This window comes from Gymnoscopelus microlampas (assembly GCF_963454915.1).
Source record: "Gymnoscopelus microlampas genome assembly, chromosome: 24".
NCBI classification, from domain to species: Eukaryota; Metazoa; Chordata; class Actinopteri; order Myctophiformes; family Myctophidae; genus Gymnoscopelus; species Gymnoscopelus microlampas.
In genome coordinates, this window is record NC_139961.1 from 8,535,363 (window position 1) to 8,554,533 (window position 19,171).

The 19,171-nt window shown below is 42.3% G+C and overlaps 1 protein-coding gene across 3 annotated transcripts in view; it reads right to left on the minus strand.

The window, feature by feature from the left end:
• LOC311040342 (ATP-dependent RNA helicase DDX3X-like) overlaps window positions 1–19,171 on the minus strand; it is a 44,142-nt gene that overhangs the window by 13,121 nt on the left and 11,850 nt on the right. For 2 of the 3 annotated variants that reach the window (XM_084050568.1, XM_084050567.1), the window contains exons 4-14: window positions 18,409–18,639; window positions 16,932–17,034; window positions 13,301–13,459; window positions 12,233–12,332; window positions 11,363–11,498; window positions 9,603–9,700; window positions 7,458–7,556; window positions 5,408–5,568; window positions 4,628–4,772; window positions 2,952–3,096; window positions 1,477–1,527 (exon numbers count right to left, since the gene is read on the minus strand). In XM_084050568.1, coding sequence (XP_083906694.1) covers window positions 1,477–1,527; window positions 2,952–3,096; window positions 4,628–4,772; window positions 5,408–5,568; window positions 7,458–7,556; window positions 9,603–9,700; window positions 11,363–11,498; window positions 12,233–12,332; window positions 13,301–13,459; window positions 16,932–17,034; window positions 18,409–18,639 — 1,428 coding nt within the window. The remainder of the gene's footprint in view (window positions 1–1,476; window positions 1,528–2,951; window positions 3,097–4,627; window positions 4,773–5,407; window positions 5,569–7,457; window positions 7,557–9,602; window positions 9,701–11,362; window positions 11,499–12,232; window positions 12,333–13,300; window positions 13,460–16,931; window positions 17,035–18,408; window positions 18,640–19,171) is intronic. The other variant, XM_084050569.1, reaches the window with a different exon arrangement.

Genomic DNA, 19,171 nt, shown 5'->3' on the forward strand with positions numbered 1-19,171 from the left:
TAAAACTGCCTTTGTTTCGGTGAGTGGGTGAAATCTTTTTTTTTTACTACAGTCGGAGACCTCGCTCTGTAGTGGAAGTTTCTGTCTATGGGAATTATCACGACTTCTTGGAGAGAACTCGCTAATGCTGTGGACCAGAGCTACAGAAAAGGCTTAGAACCACTGGTCTGACACAAAGAAAAATAAATGCTCTGTTTGCCAACATGTATTTGGCAGTGGGTCACACTGACCGTTGTATATTCACCCATTTACGGTCGAGGCAGAAGGCCGCCGTCCTAGAACCTAGGGTCTGCCTGACGTTTCTTCCAGTTAAGAGGGAGTTTTTCGTTGCCACTGTCGCAAAAATTGCTTGTTCAGGGTGGGATTGTCGGGTCTCTTCTCTACATGTAAAGTGTCTTGAGACAACTTGTTGTGATTTGACACTTTAATAAAATTGAATTGAATTTAGACCCATACCTTTCAATCCAGGAAAGCATCTGTGTAATTTCAGTTGTTACTATATATTGTCACTGTCGGGCAGGAACCTTGTATCTTCAAGTTTCAAATGTTTTTTGTTTTTTTTTGTAACTTAAGGCCCTACTTCATCACACAAGTGTGTCCTACAAAAGTAGTGAAAATAGCCGATCTACAAGCGCACAACGCCTCGCGACGCGAGGCGTTGTGCGCTTGTAGATCGACTATTTTAAATAGTTTTTAAAATAATAAAAAAGGAACTGTTCATGACATACAAGGTTTCCACCCGACAACAACAATATATAGCAATATGATTTAAAAAAATATATAATTCAAATCAAACAGACGTTTTTCCAAAAAACTTTAGAAGGTGTTTAGATTTAGAAGGTGTTTTTAGAATCGGCCTCAGGTCTAAATGGGTTAACCCCTTTCACCGCTGGCGTCCCTATTTTGGGCAAACATTTTCAAATAGCAGATCTACAAGCTCATTAACGCGACGCGATACAACGCCCTGTGAGCTTGTAGGTCTTCTATTTCCGCGATTCATCGGACAACAGAGTATGCGGAGCTTTTTTAAGTGGCATCGCCGGGGGTGTCCATGACAAGAGCCGGGCCAAACTCCTTCCATGGGGGGCTCTGCCTCGGAACGAGGCTCACAACACGCACGATGGCAAAAACATATATACACACACACACGTGCGCTCGCTCTTGCACGCGCACACACACACACACACACACACACACACACACACCGAACTCAACTACGACTTTTTGAATCAAGAAAGAAAAATCAACCGAAATATATGTCCAAATGAGGCAAACGTAATGACACATAGCAATATGTATGATGCTAAAAATAATAATAATAATAATAATAATAAAGGACAGGCGGAGTCAGAAAAAGCCACTACGTTAAGAGAGGAAGCAGGCAAAAATATATATACTAAACGAGAAAAAACAAAACAAAAAAAAAACAAAAGGGTGTGGAATGACAGAAAAGTTGTCAGAGTACAAATATCTTACCGGGTTTCTCTATGTTGTCTCCTGCATTGTCCTGAACCTCGCTGGGGATCACTTAAGATAAAAACCACACCAACCGGCCATGTATAAACACCAGACACAAACCAAAAACCACGTTCTCTGACAATTTCAGTCAAATCTCACAACCTCTGTTGTGGGCAAAATATGGGGTTGCTTTTTTTTGTTGTTTACTACGGTTCCCGTCTGACTTTTAATCGATACTACGGCCCAACAGAAATATCAAGTTTGGCTGATGCATCAGCCATTGTTGGACAAAAGTTTATGCTTTCAAAAATAGCCTCTCTACAAGCTCACAATGTGTCGCAATGCCACGCGTTGTGAGCTTGTTAGATATATATTGCAGTTATGTAGGCTATTCTTTTAAAACTATGTTTTGAATAGGTTTTAAGTTGTTGAAGTGTATTTCATATTCACTTGTTTGCTTGTTCATGGTATTGTTATAGTTGAATGCTCTTTTGATATAATGAAGCTTAAAGCGGCACTATGCAACTTAATTTATTGTGAATAAAATGTCATTTTGTCCAATCTGTATGGTAGAGAATGTTAATACAATGTAACTTAAAACAATTGAGGTTGTATTTTGTCTCCCTGCCCTGCTATTGAGACATTTAGATCGTGTCAAAGGTCCTGTCTCACCTATAGACACAGACAGGATCCGGCACAAATTTTGACCTGATGGTCAAGATTCAATTTATCCCCCCGAAGCAAGCAGGCAGACTCTATTAGCTCAATGCTAAAAACGTCAGCACTTGCGCGGGAAACCGGGTTCAAATCCGGGGTAGAAGAGGAAAGTTACATAGTGCAGCTTTTGCACTTTTTGACAAAGTTTCGGTCAAAACATCTGCAATTGGTGAACAGGGACTCTCCGAAATCGGACCCAAACAATGTGGTATCGGTCAGGCTCTAACCGAAACAGTCACGGGTATGACGTCACGTCTTTGTTATTATTTTAGGGAGTCAATGTGACTGAAAATGAGAGAGAAGGTGACACACGCAGGTACTGCAGGGTTTTAAACGGACATTGTACGACTTTGCTAGCACATAAAAAGGACAACACTTACATAAAAAGGGCAGATACGTTCACCGCTTGGCGAATACATGAGAACTTAATGTACTTTTGTTTCTTGCTTCTGGTGAGGACAAAAGAAAGACACTAAACTCACCACAGAACAGAAATATCTACTTTGGGTTTCAAAGTTTTTGAGCTACATAACCTAACCTCCTAACAGACACACAACTTTAATATTTTTTCGGTTCAAATATTATTTTTGTTGTTGTTTTGTTTCCTTCATTGTGTGACAAATGTCCCCTAATGTTTAACTCAATAGCTAACAGGGGAAATGCTTCAGCATGGGAGCACACATACATGTTTATACCAATAAGATAGTGTAGTGAGTGGTGTTGTTGTGTGTGCAGGGCAGGGCAGGCGTTATTCGTGGCGTGCGTGTGTGTCTCACCTGTGGCGTTGAGCAGGTCGAGGAGGAAGGACCTCTTGTCGCTCTCCTCCACCCACACCACCTTCTGGGTGATGTTCTCCGAGGTGGAGCCCACGCGGCCCACCGCCAGGAAGATGTACTCTTCCAGGAAGTCACGAGCTAGGACCTGAACACACACACACACACACACACACACACACACACACACACACACACACACGACTGAGTTAACCCATGGATTAACCCTGTTACACCCATACGTTGTTATACCTTTCAAGCCGGGAACGCCTCAGTGTCATTTTAGAAAGAAGAAATAGTTTTAGAAAGAAATATCGTAAAAAAAAAAAAAATGTTTTTTGTTTTTTTGCAATCATTATAATCAGGCATGCAAACAGCCCCGAGGTGAAAAGGGTGACAACATGTTGTTGTTTTTTCGGGTCAGGTGTCACACTATTGCCCTATTTGGATTCAAAACGGCTATTGTAGCTGAAAAGCTACAAGTTTGCATGTCTGAATATTGCAAAAACAGTATTATTTGTTTGCATTTGCTTTTTTTCTACCCCATATATTTTCATAATAAAAAAAAGTGCGTATCGTATCGAAATCGTATCGAAGTTGTGAGCCCAATATCGTATCGTTTGGTGAAATTAGTGTATCGGCACACCCCTAAGTTGAGGCATTACATTTAGTTTGACTCGGTTCCATAGATACTGTACATATTGTGAAAATAGCTGAACTACAAGCTCACAACGCCTCGCACCGCGAGGCGTTGTGAGCTTGTAGTTCAGCTATTTTCACAATTTGTGCCTCTTTCTTAGGTTTCTGACAATTTGGCCAATGTTTGACCATTTTCTATAGTATCGTTTTTTACTTTTATCATTTGAATTTTAGAGGTATTAAAAAGGTCTTAGCACATTCCCTGCTATTGACGGAGACCACCGTCATTAACACATTGAGTGCCAAAACGTTTTTTTTGAGAAGCTATGCGTTACATGTGCCATAAACGGTCCGGACCGTTTTTGGCCCATTTTTCTTTTTATATATTTTTCCCACGCGGGGCTTAAAACGAATGCTAAAAAATGCTGGCAGAGGCTACATCCTGTTTTAGAAAAACCCCTGCCAATGAATGTGTTAAAAGTCCTTAAATTGCCACTTTAGAAATGCACAGATACCCTGTATACACTTATACTGTATGTTGGTTTGTTTACTGCTGAGCGTGAAAACAATGTTACGCATTAACCCATTAAGACCTGGAACTGTCCATTTTTAGATTTGAGCTAAAAAGCATTATTTTACACTTTGGGCTATTCAAAAATAGTAGATATACAAGCTCATAGCGCGGCACCGAGTGCCGCGCTACGAGCTTGTAGATCTGCTATTTTTTAAAATTCGTGAAAATGTGTCCAAATCTTTGAATATATATATTTTTAAAGCGAACATTTTTAACTCAATCTTTGCTTCTGGGGGGTCCCTGGAACAAAATATTTTGATGGGGGTCGGCGGCCAAATACATATAATTTTGGGGGTCCTTGACATGAAAAAGATTGAGCACCGCTGATATAGAAACATACGTTTTCCAGAAAACAGTTGAGATTTAGGAGACATGTAGAATCGGCTTCAAGTCTCAATGGGTTAAGCTACGGGTAATCATCTGCCCCCCCCCCGCCCACAGTTTGGGAAACAGTGGCACAGCACACCTGAATCTCTTTGGGGAAGGTGGCGCTGAACATCATGGTCTGTCGGAGGCCTTTGGGCGGCATGGTGTCCTGTTCCACGATGCGTCTGATCTGAGGTTCGAATCCCATGTCCAACATGCGATCTGCCTCGTCCAGGACCAGGTAGCTAAGAGAGAGAGAGAGAGGGAGGAAATAACATGGTAATATCAGCATCTGTGTCATTTTAGATTTTAGCGTTAGCTATACGAAAATAACAGAAATGACAGGCAACAACATTGGAGATCTGCTATTTTCAAAACTGAACATGTTTGCAAATCTTTGAACATGTCTATATGTTTTTGAAGTGGACATTTTTAACACATTTTGAGCCAAAAACGGTCCGGACCGCTTTTGAGAAGCTATGCGTTATGTGCCAAAACGGTCCGGACCGCTTTTGGCCCATTTCTTTAAATATGTATTTTTCCCACGTGGGGCACTCTAACGAAACTTTGGGATCATCCAAGGAGTCTCTAAGAAGGAGAGGCCGGATGTGGATCCATGTCCAAAAATGCTTCCGTTCGCCCGCCGCTCCAATTTAAACTCCTTGACTAAAAGCTTAATATCTCCTATTTCCTTTTTAACGTGGCGGAAGTGAGACGTTTTCGGCGATCACTCTGCAATGGAGGATCGCGTTAGAAATAGTATTGTTCCAGGCGTTAGTCGGGACCCTCCGCCGTCTCGCACGCTTTGCGTACATGCACTTCCGCGTCGGGGCTTCTACAGCACGAAACGTATCAACGTTAAGAAGAAGACGTCTCTTACTTGCAGTAGTCCAGTCCAATCTTCCCTCTCTCCATCATGTCCACCAGTCTTCCGGGCGTGGCCACCAGCAGGTGGCAGCCTCTCTCCAGGTCCCTGATCTGCTGGCCGATGTCCGCCCCTCCGTACACCACACAGGGACGCACCTTGGAGCGGTACGCAAACTGCACACACACACACACACACACACACACACACAGGTTTGCATTACTATACTTGTGAGAACATCAACATTTTTAGGACGGCACTATTTTTTCGGTGAACGACAATCGAGGGCTAGCATCCGGCTTGTAAACTGAGGCCATGTAGGAACAGTACCGCGGGAAGTAGGGGTGCCCGCCCCCCCCCCCCCCCCCATCAAATTTTTTTTAATTTTTTTTTTAATAATAAATCAGTAAAAATCAGGCAAAAATATGAATTACCGTAAGTAACATAACTCTAACCTAACCCTAACCCTAAAACCCGAAATAAAGAAACCAAAAACTGGGGAAAAAACGAACCCAAATCCGCCCACCCCTAACCTAAAAGGTCTTCCGGCAGCTATGTGTAGGAAGAGACACCGTTCCACCCCTCTGCTGGTGTCAGAAGCACTTGATTTTATTACCTTAACCCATTAAGACCTGGAACTGTGTCATTTTTAGATTTGAGCTAAAAAGCAATATTTTACACTTTGGGCTATTCAAAAATAGCAGATATACAAGCTCATAGCGCGGCACCGAGTGCCGCGCAACAAGCTTGTAGATCTGCTATTTTTGAAAAATCGTGAAAATGTGTGCAAATATTTGAATATATATATTTTTTAAAGCGAACACTTGCTTCTGGGGGGTCCGTGGAACTAAATATTTTGATGGGGGTCTGCGGCCAAATACATATAATTTTGGGGGTCCTTGACATGAAAAAGATTGAGCACCACTGATATAGAAACATACGTTTTTCAGAATACTGTTGGGATTTAGGAGACATGTAGAATCGGCTTCAGGTCTCAATGGGTTAATAAACATTGTCATAAATGCGATATGCTTCCAGGCGCTAGTTTAAAGTCTTCTTTCAATCACCATATAGATATGCGTTTTGGTAAATTATGGTCCCATTTATTTAAAGATTGATGATGCCTTCCCGGTTTTAATGGGTTGAACCAGATCATAATGAGAGCAACAAAACAAAGATACTAGGGTACTTCAGAATTCCAACTCAAGTTACTAGTGAGAGAGAGTTAGAGAGGGAGAGACATGGATGTCATTTTGCACAGCTTGCCCCATTAAACTTAAAAGGAGTAGTTCACCCAAAGAATGACTTATTTTCTATCAATTACACACCGCATGAAGTTGAGTTTTTTTGTAGTTTTTTCTCGCAATCCTGAGCCAATAATTTGATGACCGGCGGAGTCTCCTGATGTCTACCGAGTCTCCTATTGACCAATGACCCGGTCGTCAAATTATTGGCTCAGGAATGCGACAAAAACTAAAACAATTGCCACAAATTCAAGGCTTCACGGGGTGTGTAATTGATAGAAAGTAACTCAGTTTTTGGTAGATTTTTTTTCAGGGCAATCCATAGTCGCCCATAGACAGTGATTGTGACTTTTTTTAGGGTCACAGTAACCTACTTTTGGTACACAGAGAGAGAGAGAGAGAGACAGAAAATGCAACATTTTTGTGTAGTTTGGCAAGATAGTCTTCCCTCTAAGTTGCAATGTTAAACAGCTCTGTTTACACATGTATTTATTCCCGTAATATTTCATCGTACATACATAGATTTGTTTTTTTCCCCTTTTGCTTTGGCAATGTTAACGTATGTTTTTTCATGCCAATAAAGCTCCTTTGAATTGAATTGAAATTGAGAGAGAGAGAGACACAGATAGAGAGGGGGGAGAGAGAGAAAGAGGGGGCGAGAGAGACAATAATATTTTGTGGTGATCAGCGGTTTCACTAATCCACTCTGTCTGGCTTGTCAAGTAGACAGCCACACACACACACTCACACATTCCTGTCCTTTGTGTGTGTGTGTGTGTGTGTGTGTGTGTGTGTGTGTGTGTGTGTGCGTGAGTGCTTACCTTCCTAGCTTCATCATATATCTGTAGGGCCAGCTCTCTGGTGGGTGCCAGCACCAAAGAGATGGGAAACTGCTTGCGACGGCCGTACTTCCCATTCTCCTGCACGCAAACACAAGACAACAGGGCGTTATGCAGTGTTTTGTTACAAACCCCCCCCCCCCCCCGCATGCTTTCACTCTCATCCACCAGGTAGTGTTGCCAGATTTCGTGCGAGATACGAGCAACAGGGTCTATGAAAACAAGCCCACAAGAAGCGACCCTAGGCTACATGAGACCGATATGCGTAGGCTATTTGAAAATGGCCCATCTACAAGCTTGTAGATTGTAGAGCTTGTAGATCTGCTATTTTCAGAGTTTGGAATATTTGAGACATTATAACAACAAAAATCTTGTATGGGGAGTTGCTGAGACCAAAAATTGCCAGATGGGGGGTCCGTGGACAAATATATGAATTTGGGGGCCCTTGACATGAAAATGTCTGGTTTAAACGACAATAGATAGCAAGCCCAAATAAACAACTACACTTTAGAAACAAGCCCAAACTAGAAAAAGTGCTCCTCGGAGCACAAGTCTCCGCCAGGTCAGGTAAGTTATTATGGCCTCCTGGTGGCGCTATAATAGGCCAATGTGAAAAGGGTTCCATTTCTTCTTAGGCTTTTCACAGCAATCGGACACTGCATTCAGGATTTTATTCCAAAAATGTGGTTTGCTAAATTAGACCTGCTGGTGGCGCTATAACAGGCCAATGTGAAAAGGGGGGCATTTGTTCCTCGGCCTAGTGGGAATGTGCGTCCAAAATTTCACGGAAATCGCACACTGCGTTCATGATTTGAGGAATTGTGTTCAAAACGGACCTATCCTGCAAACTTTGTAAGCCAATGTTAGGCAAGTAGGATGGAATATGAAATATCGGACACATCCATCTTGATCACATGACTATAGAGATACTGTGTACCGATTTGCGTGTTTTTTGGACAGAATCTGAAGGAGTAAGAAGAAAACATTTGTTTTACAAAAGTTAGCCTCCTGGTGGCGCTCTAAAAGGCAGATGTGAAAAATGCAGGGCAAAGGTTTTTCCTTGGCTTCTAGGGAGTGTGCATACAAAGTTTCACACAGATCGGTGTAGTTATAGGTAAAAAGGTGAATCGGCCTGTTATAGCGCCACCATGAGGCTGATGTGAACGTTTTCAAATGGCATTTCTTCCTGGGCCAAGTGGGAATCTACGTGGAAAATCGGAAATCACATGCTGTGTTCATGATTTGAGGCATTTTGTTCAAAACGAACCAATCCTGCAAACTTTGGAAGCCAATCTTAGCCAATCAGGATGGAATATGGAAAATCGGACAGATCCGTGTAGTGAAGTGAATAGAGAAGCAACTTTTTGTAAAATGTTATCTCCTGGTTCTTTGTGAAGAACGGAAAAACCCCAAAAATAAAGAATAAATTGACTTTCTTGTATTTCTTTTTTTTTTTTTTTAAACGTTTATAAACGTTTTTGGCAGGCAATAGCTTAATTCTAAAAAACGATTATAAACGTTTTTGGCAGAGTTAAATAGGCGATCTACAAGCTTGTAGATCTGCAATTTTTGGCGAAACGATTTGTGTAGAGTGACGTAAGAGCGAGAGCGTAAATGGTCCATTTATATAGCGCTTCTATCCGAAGCGCTTTACATTGATTATGCCATTAACCCATCCACACACACATTCATACACCGATGGCGGAGGAAACCATGCAAGGCACCAACCTGCTCATCGGGAGCAATTGGGGGTTCAGCGTCTTGCTCAAGGACACTTCCACACTAACTCTAGGGGAGCGCCCCAGCCCGGGATCGAACTGGGAACCTTGCGGTTTTCCAGTTCACTCTACCCGGCCACTCTACCCCTGAGCCACTGCCGCCCCCTACGCTCTTTTACAGGTCCGTTTGATCAAGTGTAGATGGGTTCAAAGTGGTAGTGAATTTGCAGCTAAAAAAAAAGGTCATTCATCCTAGTGTATGACGCAGGACAATGTCACGATGAATTAAAATATCACCGATACGATTGAGTGTTTTCTTTTATCACGATAAAAAACTATAACACACACACACACACACACACACACACACACACACACACACACACACAGTCACACACACACGGCCTACCTGTCCAGAGGCTTTGGCAGCAGCCAGCGCCTCTCCCGGCCCGTCTGCGTAGATCTGACTGAGGATGGGCAGCAGGAACGCGGCCGTCTTACCGGATCCTGGTGGGTGAGAGCACAGACAACACTCAGTCTAACGACCAGTACAGGGCCTGCACTATGCCTTATGGCAGTGGTTTTCAACCCTTTTCCCCCAGTCAAGGACCCCCCAAATTGACACATATTAGCCCACGGACCCCCATTTGAAAAGATATGCCAGGGACTCAACCATTTCGATGTATTGGGGGTCCCAATCTACACTGTATCATCAGCATTTAGTGTTCATGTAACTCTGAGAGTGTACAAATGGAACCAAATGGACCCTAACGGGTCCATTTGGTTCCATTTGTACACTCTCAGAGTTACAGACGCATAAGCGTCAATTTGGTTCCTAACTATTCATTTGGCTGGGGGACCCCCTGGAACCCAACTCAAGGACCACTGGTGGTCCCCGGACCACTGGTTGAGAACCACTGCCTTATAGCACACAGCAGTCAAGGACAACCCCCCAAATTGACATGTATTCGGCTGCAGACAAAAATAGCAGATCTAGAAGCTCGCAGCGCGGCACAAAGTGACGCACTTGTGAGCTTGTATATCTGCAACTTTTGAACGGCCAACATGTAAATGGATAAAGTGGTTAAAATGATTGTGACGCTACATTAACTTATTTTACTGGGGACTTCCTGGGAAAAATAATGGCATCCCTATTTTGGACTATCAAAAATAGCAATTGCACATCTTCTACACTCTTACAAGTGTGTTTTCGCCGCAATATGCCTAGTAGTGATGCGCGGGTTGACCCGTAACCCGCGGGACCCGCGGCGCCGGTGGGTCGAGTCAGAATTTCGGAGGCAATTATGCGGGCTGCGGGTGAGCGGGTAACGCGCTCTCACACGCAAAAAAAATTAAAAAAACAACATGCTCTTGTTTTGTCTTTATTCCTAATAAGAATAAGAATAATAACAATAAAACAGTTTGAATACACTTGGGGACAGAGCATGTGAGCGGAGCGGAGCGGGTGAAAATGCCGCTCCGCGCTCCAGGGGGCTGAAATGCCGCTCGCTATTCGCTCATGTTAAACCCCCCCGCGCTCCGCTCCCCGTCGCTCCTCGCTCACGTTGATTTGCGCAAATCTCGCTCCACGCTCCGCTCAAACCGGGTCGCTCAACAGTAAAAAAAAGAAACGAAAAAGAAAGTAGAAATTCTAATGACATCTCGGTGCGCTGTGCACTGCGGATGTCTGTGTGTCTCTGAGTCCGTGCGACCGGGCATGCTCAAACATTCGGTGCGCGGCCCCCGCGAGGGCGGCCTGGAGCGGGAGGCGGTCCTCGCTCTGAGTAGCGCTCCAACCTTTTTATAACCAGCTCCGCGCTCACGTCAAAATCGCGTCGCTCCGCTCACCGCTCCGCTGGCGCTCCGCTCACATGCTCTGCTTGGGGATTATTTTCTAACCATGATTTTACAGAATAAAAAAAGAAATCGCGGGGCGGGTTGAGCCATAGATTTATATATGGGTTCGCGGGGCGGGTTGAGGCGGGTTGGGTTCCGTGGCGGGGCGGGCCATGTCATGAAAAAACCCGACCCGCGCATCACTAATGCCTAGACATACAGGGCTTTTCAGACGGGGCTGCTGTGTGCGTGAAACGAGCAGGGGGGGGGGGGGGGGGGGCGGGGTGGACATGGCTGCCTGAAAGGGGAGACGTGTGTCATCATGAGTCTGACCTGTCTGTGCACAGGCCATGAGGTCTCTCTTGGACTTGATGATAGGAATGGCGTGTTTCTGGACCGGGGTCGGTCTGGTGTATCGGCTCAGAGCGATGTTCGCCATGACGATCTCCCCCATGTTTATATCCTGGAACTACACGACACAAACACAACACATTTAATAAAAGGACAAGGATTTAGAAGTGTTTTTCAGGCCATAGCAATGGCATCTTCAATACCTCTAAAATACATGAAATAAAAACTAATAATGAGACCATTCTTGATCTTCTGTTTTAATAGATTTTTCAAGGCAAGAAGGGTAGGCACTATACGCTATTAGCTTCAGCCTACGCCTTTTCGGTCAGGCAGTTTTGTTCTGCTTGTGTTTTTGTTTTTAATTGTTTTGTCTTTTGTTGTATGAAATGCCATATGTGTGTATGGTTTTGTTGACCGAAACAAACTTTAACTAACTAACTAACTAACTAACCATTACTACGGCAAAAGTAACCAACAAACTATGCTATAAACATTTGACAAATATCACCTAAGAAAGAGGCAAAATATTGGGAAAACAGTTGATCTACAAGCTCACAACAATGAAAATAGACGATCTACAAGCTCACAACGCCTCGCAACGCAAGCGAGGCGTTGCGAGGCGTTGTGAGCTTGTAGATCATCTATTTTCATTTCATTATTTTAATTTATCTGTGGAACCGAGTCAAACTAAATGTAATGTCTTAACTCCTACAATTCCAAGTGCTTGTCAGGGTGGGGGGGGGGGTCCCCCCCAGTTCAAATATGATTACTTTGTGGGGGGGGGGGGGGGGGGACCCTTGCCCTATAGGCCTAGAGTAACGTACAGCAGGTCCAGAGATAACAGGAACTTACACTGTCAATGTGGGGCGGGCAGTTCTGTCCTGTGGCTTCAACGGGAATGTCATCGTATTTCTCAAAGTTTATCCCAGTGTTGCTGGCGGCGAATAACTCCCTGTGGAGGGAGAAGGAGAGACAGAGAGAACATTAATCTACATTATTACACGGCTTGGTTGAATGCTTGATTCTAATTGGTCGATCCCTGAATTCAGCAGTGTGTTGTTTTTGAATAATGACTAATTAAAGGCTCAGAGCACCTGGCTCATAATATCAATCTGCGCCGCTTGATTTTGTGCCGTATCCAACATGGCAGCCATGTGAACAAACACACACAGAGTCACTTACAGCTATACGTTGCTCTCAATAATGTTTTTGAAAACATTTGAAGCGAGAAATAGACGATCCGGTAACCTCTTATATATTTCCGAGGCGACCGCGTTGCACTGGACACACCTGGCATAAATGAATGGAATACTTACAATACCGTAAGCAATGAAATCCTTCGTTTTGTTACGTTTGGGTCTTAATTTTTAAGTTAATTAAACAGCCGTGTAATAAGCCCTTCTGAATAATGACCTCCTCCCCATTGATTATCCCTTGCGCAACGATTATGTTTTGTCAATTTGCTAAATTAAATACATAGGCTTCACTTTCAAGACCGCTTACCATGTTCCTTTGCACGTTTGAAATCCTTTGACTTCCAAGCATCACATATGACACAGCAAAGTTTCTATGAACAATGTCTAGCATTCCCCCCCCCCCCCCATCAACAATTCATAAAGACCAGCAAATGATTTATTTAAAGGAGTAGTTCACAATCCATGGAGCCTTGAATTTATGGAGTTTTTTATTTTATTTTGTCGCGTTCCTAAGCCAATAATTTGATGACCGGGTGGCTGCTCAGTAGGAGACTCAGTTGGGTCTCCGCCGGTCATTTTTATTTGAATTAATTGAAGATAAAAATCTAATTGATTAATCATTATTGTCAACGTTTCGATCAATTCAGATCTTCATCAGGACATATTCGTCCTACACACACGCGCACACACACACACACACACACACACATGCACGTGGACTCACGCTTCGAGGCGTTCATTGGGTGGTGTTTGTTTGGACCAGTCCTCGTCATCTCGGGACTCCTCCACCCAGCGGCTGTTCCCTCCCCCACCTCCTCCTCCACCTCCTCCTCCTCCACCTCCACCGCCGCCACTGTTGCTGCTGAATCCACCGCGGTCGTACCTGCAACGCAACAAACTACACTGAATGGATGCACACACACACACACACGTTTCCCATAGCACACTGGCCTCTCACACCTTTTCATGCCAAGGACCCCCGAATTGATATGTATTTGGCCATGGACCCCCCTGCCCCGTCTGAAAACGTTTTCAATCATTTCGAGAACCACTACCATATAGTATTTATTTCTAGGATCAGTGTTGAGCATAGTCAGGGGATATTAAAAAAGTCTTGGAATAAATTCCTTACCAAAACAAATCTTCACCAATGTGTTTGTAAAGGTGTCTAGTAACACATCTCACAAAGACTGAAATGCAGTATCCCTAGGAGAATTTTTGACAGCTCCTTAAAGTTGGGCTACCCACCATAACCTTGGTTAAAAAAAATCCCCCAAAAAAATCTAAATTTAATTCTGTTTTAAGTAGCATGTGAGGTGTCAAACTAGGATGTTTTTATGATTCTGAATACATTGCAATCATTTGTTTTGCACCAAAACCACTCCTTGGGCTAAAAACGGCCCAATCTCAATGGGCTTTTTACACAAAAAGTATACATGGCTATGGCCGTTTTTAGCCCAAGGAGTGGTTTTGGTGCAAAACAAATGATTGCAATGGATTCAGAATCATAAAAACACCCTAGTTTGACCCCTCACATGCTACTTAAAACAGAATTAAATTTGGATTTTTTTTTGGGGGGATTTTTTTTTAACCAAGGTTATGGTGGGTACCCCAACTTTAAGGAGCTGTCAAAAATTCTCCTAGGGATACTGCATTTCAGTCTTTGTGAGATGTGTTACTAGACACCTTTACAAACACATTGGTGAAGATTTTTTTTGGTAAGGAATTTATTCCAAGATTGGAAAATATTCTGCTAATATCCCTTGACTAGCAATATTACTCAGGAGAGTAATATGTTGCTTATCACATATTACTACTCCTTAAAAAAGTTATATTATATATTACTTATTACTTGGAATCAAGAGTACTATATTACATTACATATTATATATTATATTACTTTTACTTCACCCACAAAAGAAAAAGAAAAAGGAGATGTACAACAACACAATCTGTTTAGCTCCTTTTAGAACTGAATCCAATTTTTTAGTCACCAACCAGCCAAAAATGCTATAAAATAAAGCAGCAATCTCTCTCGAAATGTTTTCAAAAGGCAGCTAACAAACCCTGAGTAATATGTACAATTCTTTTACATAGTAATATGGTATATATACTACAGTAATATATTAAAAGAAACTTGTTACTGCCAAACACTACACAGGGTTGATCAAATACACCATTAGAGTACTTCTTTTTTTTAAAGGTCCTCGCTTGTTGAGCTGCATGGCTACACAGGGTTTGCCATAATTGCTATCCCTTTAACCCATTAAGACCTGGAACGCATCTGTGTCACTTTAGATTTCTTTGGCTATTCAAAAATAGCAGATATACAAGCTCATAGCGCGGCACCGAGTGCCGCGCTATGAGCTTGTAGATCTGCTATTTTTGAAAAATCGTGAAAAAAAATATTTTTCGATTTTTTTTTTCAAAAAACTGTTAGGATTTAGAAAACAGTTTTAACACAGTGGGTGCCAAAACCGTATATATACGGTTTTGGAAATACAACCATGGAGTGCCAAAACCGTATATATACGTTTTTTGAAAGAAAAAAAAATGAAAATATATATATATATATATATCTTTTTTTCCCCCATTTTTTTCCCCTTCACAGCACCAGGAGATATCATTTTTCAAAGATTTAGACTCCAATCCACTTCCTGGTCAACTTATGACTTCAAAAGCCTGTATCTCGGCTCCTCAAAAATGGTTAAAAATCCTGGCACTCAGTGTACTCCGTTTTTAAAAAAACCTGGCACCCCATGTGTTAACTCATTCCCTGCCAAGAACGACTAAAACGACTTTTTAAAAAATTAAAAAAAAATACAAAAAAAAATATATATATATATATATATTTATTTATTTTTACATTTTTTTTTTTTTTGACCCAAAGACCAAGGAGATATGATTTTTCGAAGATATAGACTCCCATCCACTTCCTTGTTAACTTAAAACTTAAAAATTCTGTATCTCGGCTCCTGAGTACTTTTTTATTTTCAATGAAAAATCTTGGCGGTGTTCAAACGGGCCAGAAATAATTCTGGCAGTGAATGAGTTAAGAATAGCCTCAGGTCTTAATGGGTTAAAAGGAAATGGCCCATTGGAAAGCATGGGCGACAGCGCATAGCTGAACTGCCACCATGAGGATCTCACTACGGAAGAAACTTGACCCAGCTTTTCCCTGCAGGAAAGATTTGCATCGAACCCAAGCTGTCCAGCTGGGCCCTCGCAGGAGACAGTGATGAATGGTCGGTTTGATTATCTCTATTTATGGTCCAATGACGATACAGAGGCAACTATGTCACCATTCATTTATTTTGGTGCGTGGTCTTTGCTTTCTTTTTTTTTTTTTGCCTGTTTGAAGCTCCAAATAATGCCGTTTTCTTTCTCACCTCAAATGTTGGCACTTCAGTTAAGACACCTGGGTCATTTTAAGGCTTTGTCGCGCAAATAAAACGGGCATTTCCAAAAAACCTCCTCCACAGATTTGTGTTATTAACCAATTAAGACCTGGCTGGAACTGTGCCATTTTTAGATTTCAGATAAAAAGCATTATTTTACACTTTGGGCTATTTTTGAAAAATCGGGAAAATGTGTGCAAATCTTTGAATATATATATTTTTAAAGCGAACATTTTTAACTCAAATCTTTGCTTCTGGGGGGTCCCTGGAACAACATATTTTGATGGGGGTCTGCGGACAAATACACATCATTTTGGGGGTCCTTGACATGAAAAAGATTGAGCACCACTGATATAGAAACATAATTTTTTTTCAAAATACTGTTGAGATTGAGGAGACATGTAGAACCGGCTTCAGGTATCAATGGGTTAAGACCTGAGGCCGATTCTACAAATGCCTTCTGAATCAGTAGTTCTCAAACCCTTTTCGTGCCAAGGACCCCCCCCCCCCCCCCCCTCCCCATCTGAATATGTTTTGTGGCCAGTACCCCAGAAGAGAAGATTAGTGTAAAAAAAATAATAATAATAATTCTTCAACATTACGCAAGATTTTTTTTTTCAAAAATAGCAGATGTACAAGCTTGTAGATCTGCTATTTTTCAATAGCCAAACGCTAAAATCTAAAATGACAGACGCTTTCCCGGTTACAATGGATTTTATACTGAGCGGGGAGCGGTACAAAAGGAGGAGGAGTCAAAAGGACCGAGAAGAAATATGTCAAGAAACCATCATTTCCATTACAGCCAGTCTGTGTCATGTGTGTGTGCGTGTGTCTCTGTGTCTCTGTGTGTGCGTGTGTGTGTATGCGTGTGCGTGTGTGTGTGTGTGTGTGTGTGTGTGTGTGTGTGTGTGTGTATGCGTGTGTCTCTCTGTGTGAGTGAGTGCGTGATCTCCTCACCTCCCTCGGTTGGCGTTGCCTCTGTCGTTGAAGAAAGCCGACTTGCCTCGGTTGTTGCCAAAGCTGCTGTAGGCGTCCTTGGCCGTGTTCCAGCCTCCAGCCTCTGTAGTATGACACCACAGGACCAGTCACAACACTACACTAGGCTTGTCCCACATTGGCCTTTTTAGCCAAAATCACATTTTCCGATATTGTCCAACTCTTTAAAGGACGACTTCACCACTTTTCAACATATCTTCATATAATAGGTCCTCACTAATGCTCATGATAAAATTATACCATTTTTTTCTACTTGGTCTGTGTCTCATAGGAGGGCTGTGGACAGTCCAGAAACCCGTCTACCAGTGACATCATCGTTAGGCAGGATTTTTTTTTTTTCAAAAATATATATATTTTTTTAATTCCGATTTTTATTAAGGCGAGAACAATGGGATCTATTATTGCATTGAAACTTTCCAGGAATACAAAGACTGCAGTTTCTATTAGCTTGGATTCCCCATCGATGATGTCACTGGTAGACGGGTTTCTGAACTGTCTACGGCCCTCCTCTGAGACACAGACTGATTAGAAAAAAATTGTACCATTTTATCATGAGCATTATTGAGGGCCTATTATATGAAGATATGTTGAAAAGTGGTGAAGTCGTCCTTTAAGGAGTGAAAATTACTTATTTTCTATCAATTGCACACCCAATGAAGATTTGTCGCATTCCTAAGCCAACAATTTGATTACCGGCGAAAATATACTAATGTATCCGATAGGAGACACAAAGTAGACTCTTTGTGTCGTACTTATGATACAGAAGTGTAATTGCAGAGGTTTACATAAAGATCTGACGATGTGGAATCATGTCAAACACGTAACGTTTTAACCCATTAAAGACCGGGAACGCATCTTTGTGTGTCATTTTTAGATTTCTTTGGGCTATTCAAAAACAGCAGATAGACAAGTTCGTAGCGCTGTGCCGAGTGCCGCGCTACGAACTTGTAGATCTGCTCTTTTTGAAAAATCGTGAACATTTGTGCAAATCTTTGAATATTTATATTTAAAAGCGAATAAAGTGAATATTTTCTAACTCCGTTACAATTTATGGGGGTCCCTGGAACTAGATATTTTGAGATGGGGGGGTCCACGGCCAAATACATATAATTTTCGAGAAACACTGATATGTAAGTTTTTTCAAAAAACTGTTAGGATTTAGAAGACATTTGTAGGATGCCCCGGAAGCAAAGATTTGAGTTACAAATGTTCGCTTTAAAAATATGTATATTCAAAGACACACGACTTTCCATGATTTTTTCCAAAAAGTAGCAGATCTACAAGCTCATAGCGCGGCACTCGGTGCCGCGCTATGAGCTTGTAGATCTGCTACTTTTTGGAATAGCCCAAAGAAATCTTAAAAACGACACAGATGCTTTCCCGGTCTTAATGGGGTTAAAGTCACATCGTACATGACGCAACGACCCCCCGCGCTCACCTTTATTCTCGTAAACGCCAAAGCCCATGGGTTGCATGGGGTTGATGGGGTTGTAGGCTCCGCCCCGGTTGCCTCGGTAGCCCCCGCCTCCTCCTCCTCCGCCGCCGCCGGCGCCCCGGCCCCTCTCCATGCGGGGGGGCCCGCGGTTGAACGTGTTCCCGCCGTTCATGCGGTTGTCGTGGTAGCCGTTGACGAAGTTGTTGCGGGCGCTGTCCCAGCCGCCCACTGCGACTGTGGAGAGAGGAAAGAGACCCACGGATTTAAAGCTAAATGAAATCTCACGACTTTAAACTCATTATCTGCCAAAAAAACGTTTATAAACGTTTTTGAGAATTTTGGCAAAAAAACAAATTTACAAAGAAAAAATCTAAAATTATTTTTTATTTTTGGGGTTTTTCCGTTTTTCCGTTCGTCACAAAGAACCAGGAGATAACATTTTCCAAAAAGTTGCTGCTCCATTCACTTCAATGTTAAAAAATAAACGGACAAAAAAAATAACATTTTTTCTAAGTACTAGCTTAGAAAAGTCTGGCAGTTTGTGAGGGTAAAAGAAAAAAAAAACCTCTGGCAGTTTAAGAGTTTAAAAAAAAATGTGTTAGGCCAAAAACAACAGGGTCGTATTGTTATAGGAAGGTTTTGTGCGCACGTTGTACAGCGTGATTTAGCAGGAGACGCCTATAAGAGGGTCAGTCTGTCTGCCCGAGTTAATCTTGCAAACCATTGGACCAATCGTCGTCACATTTCTTACCTCCACTTATTTATT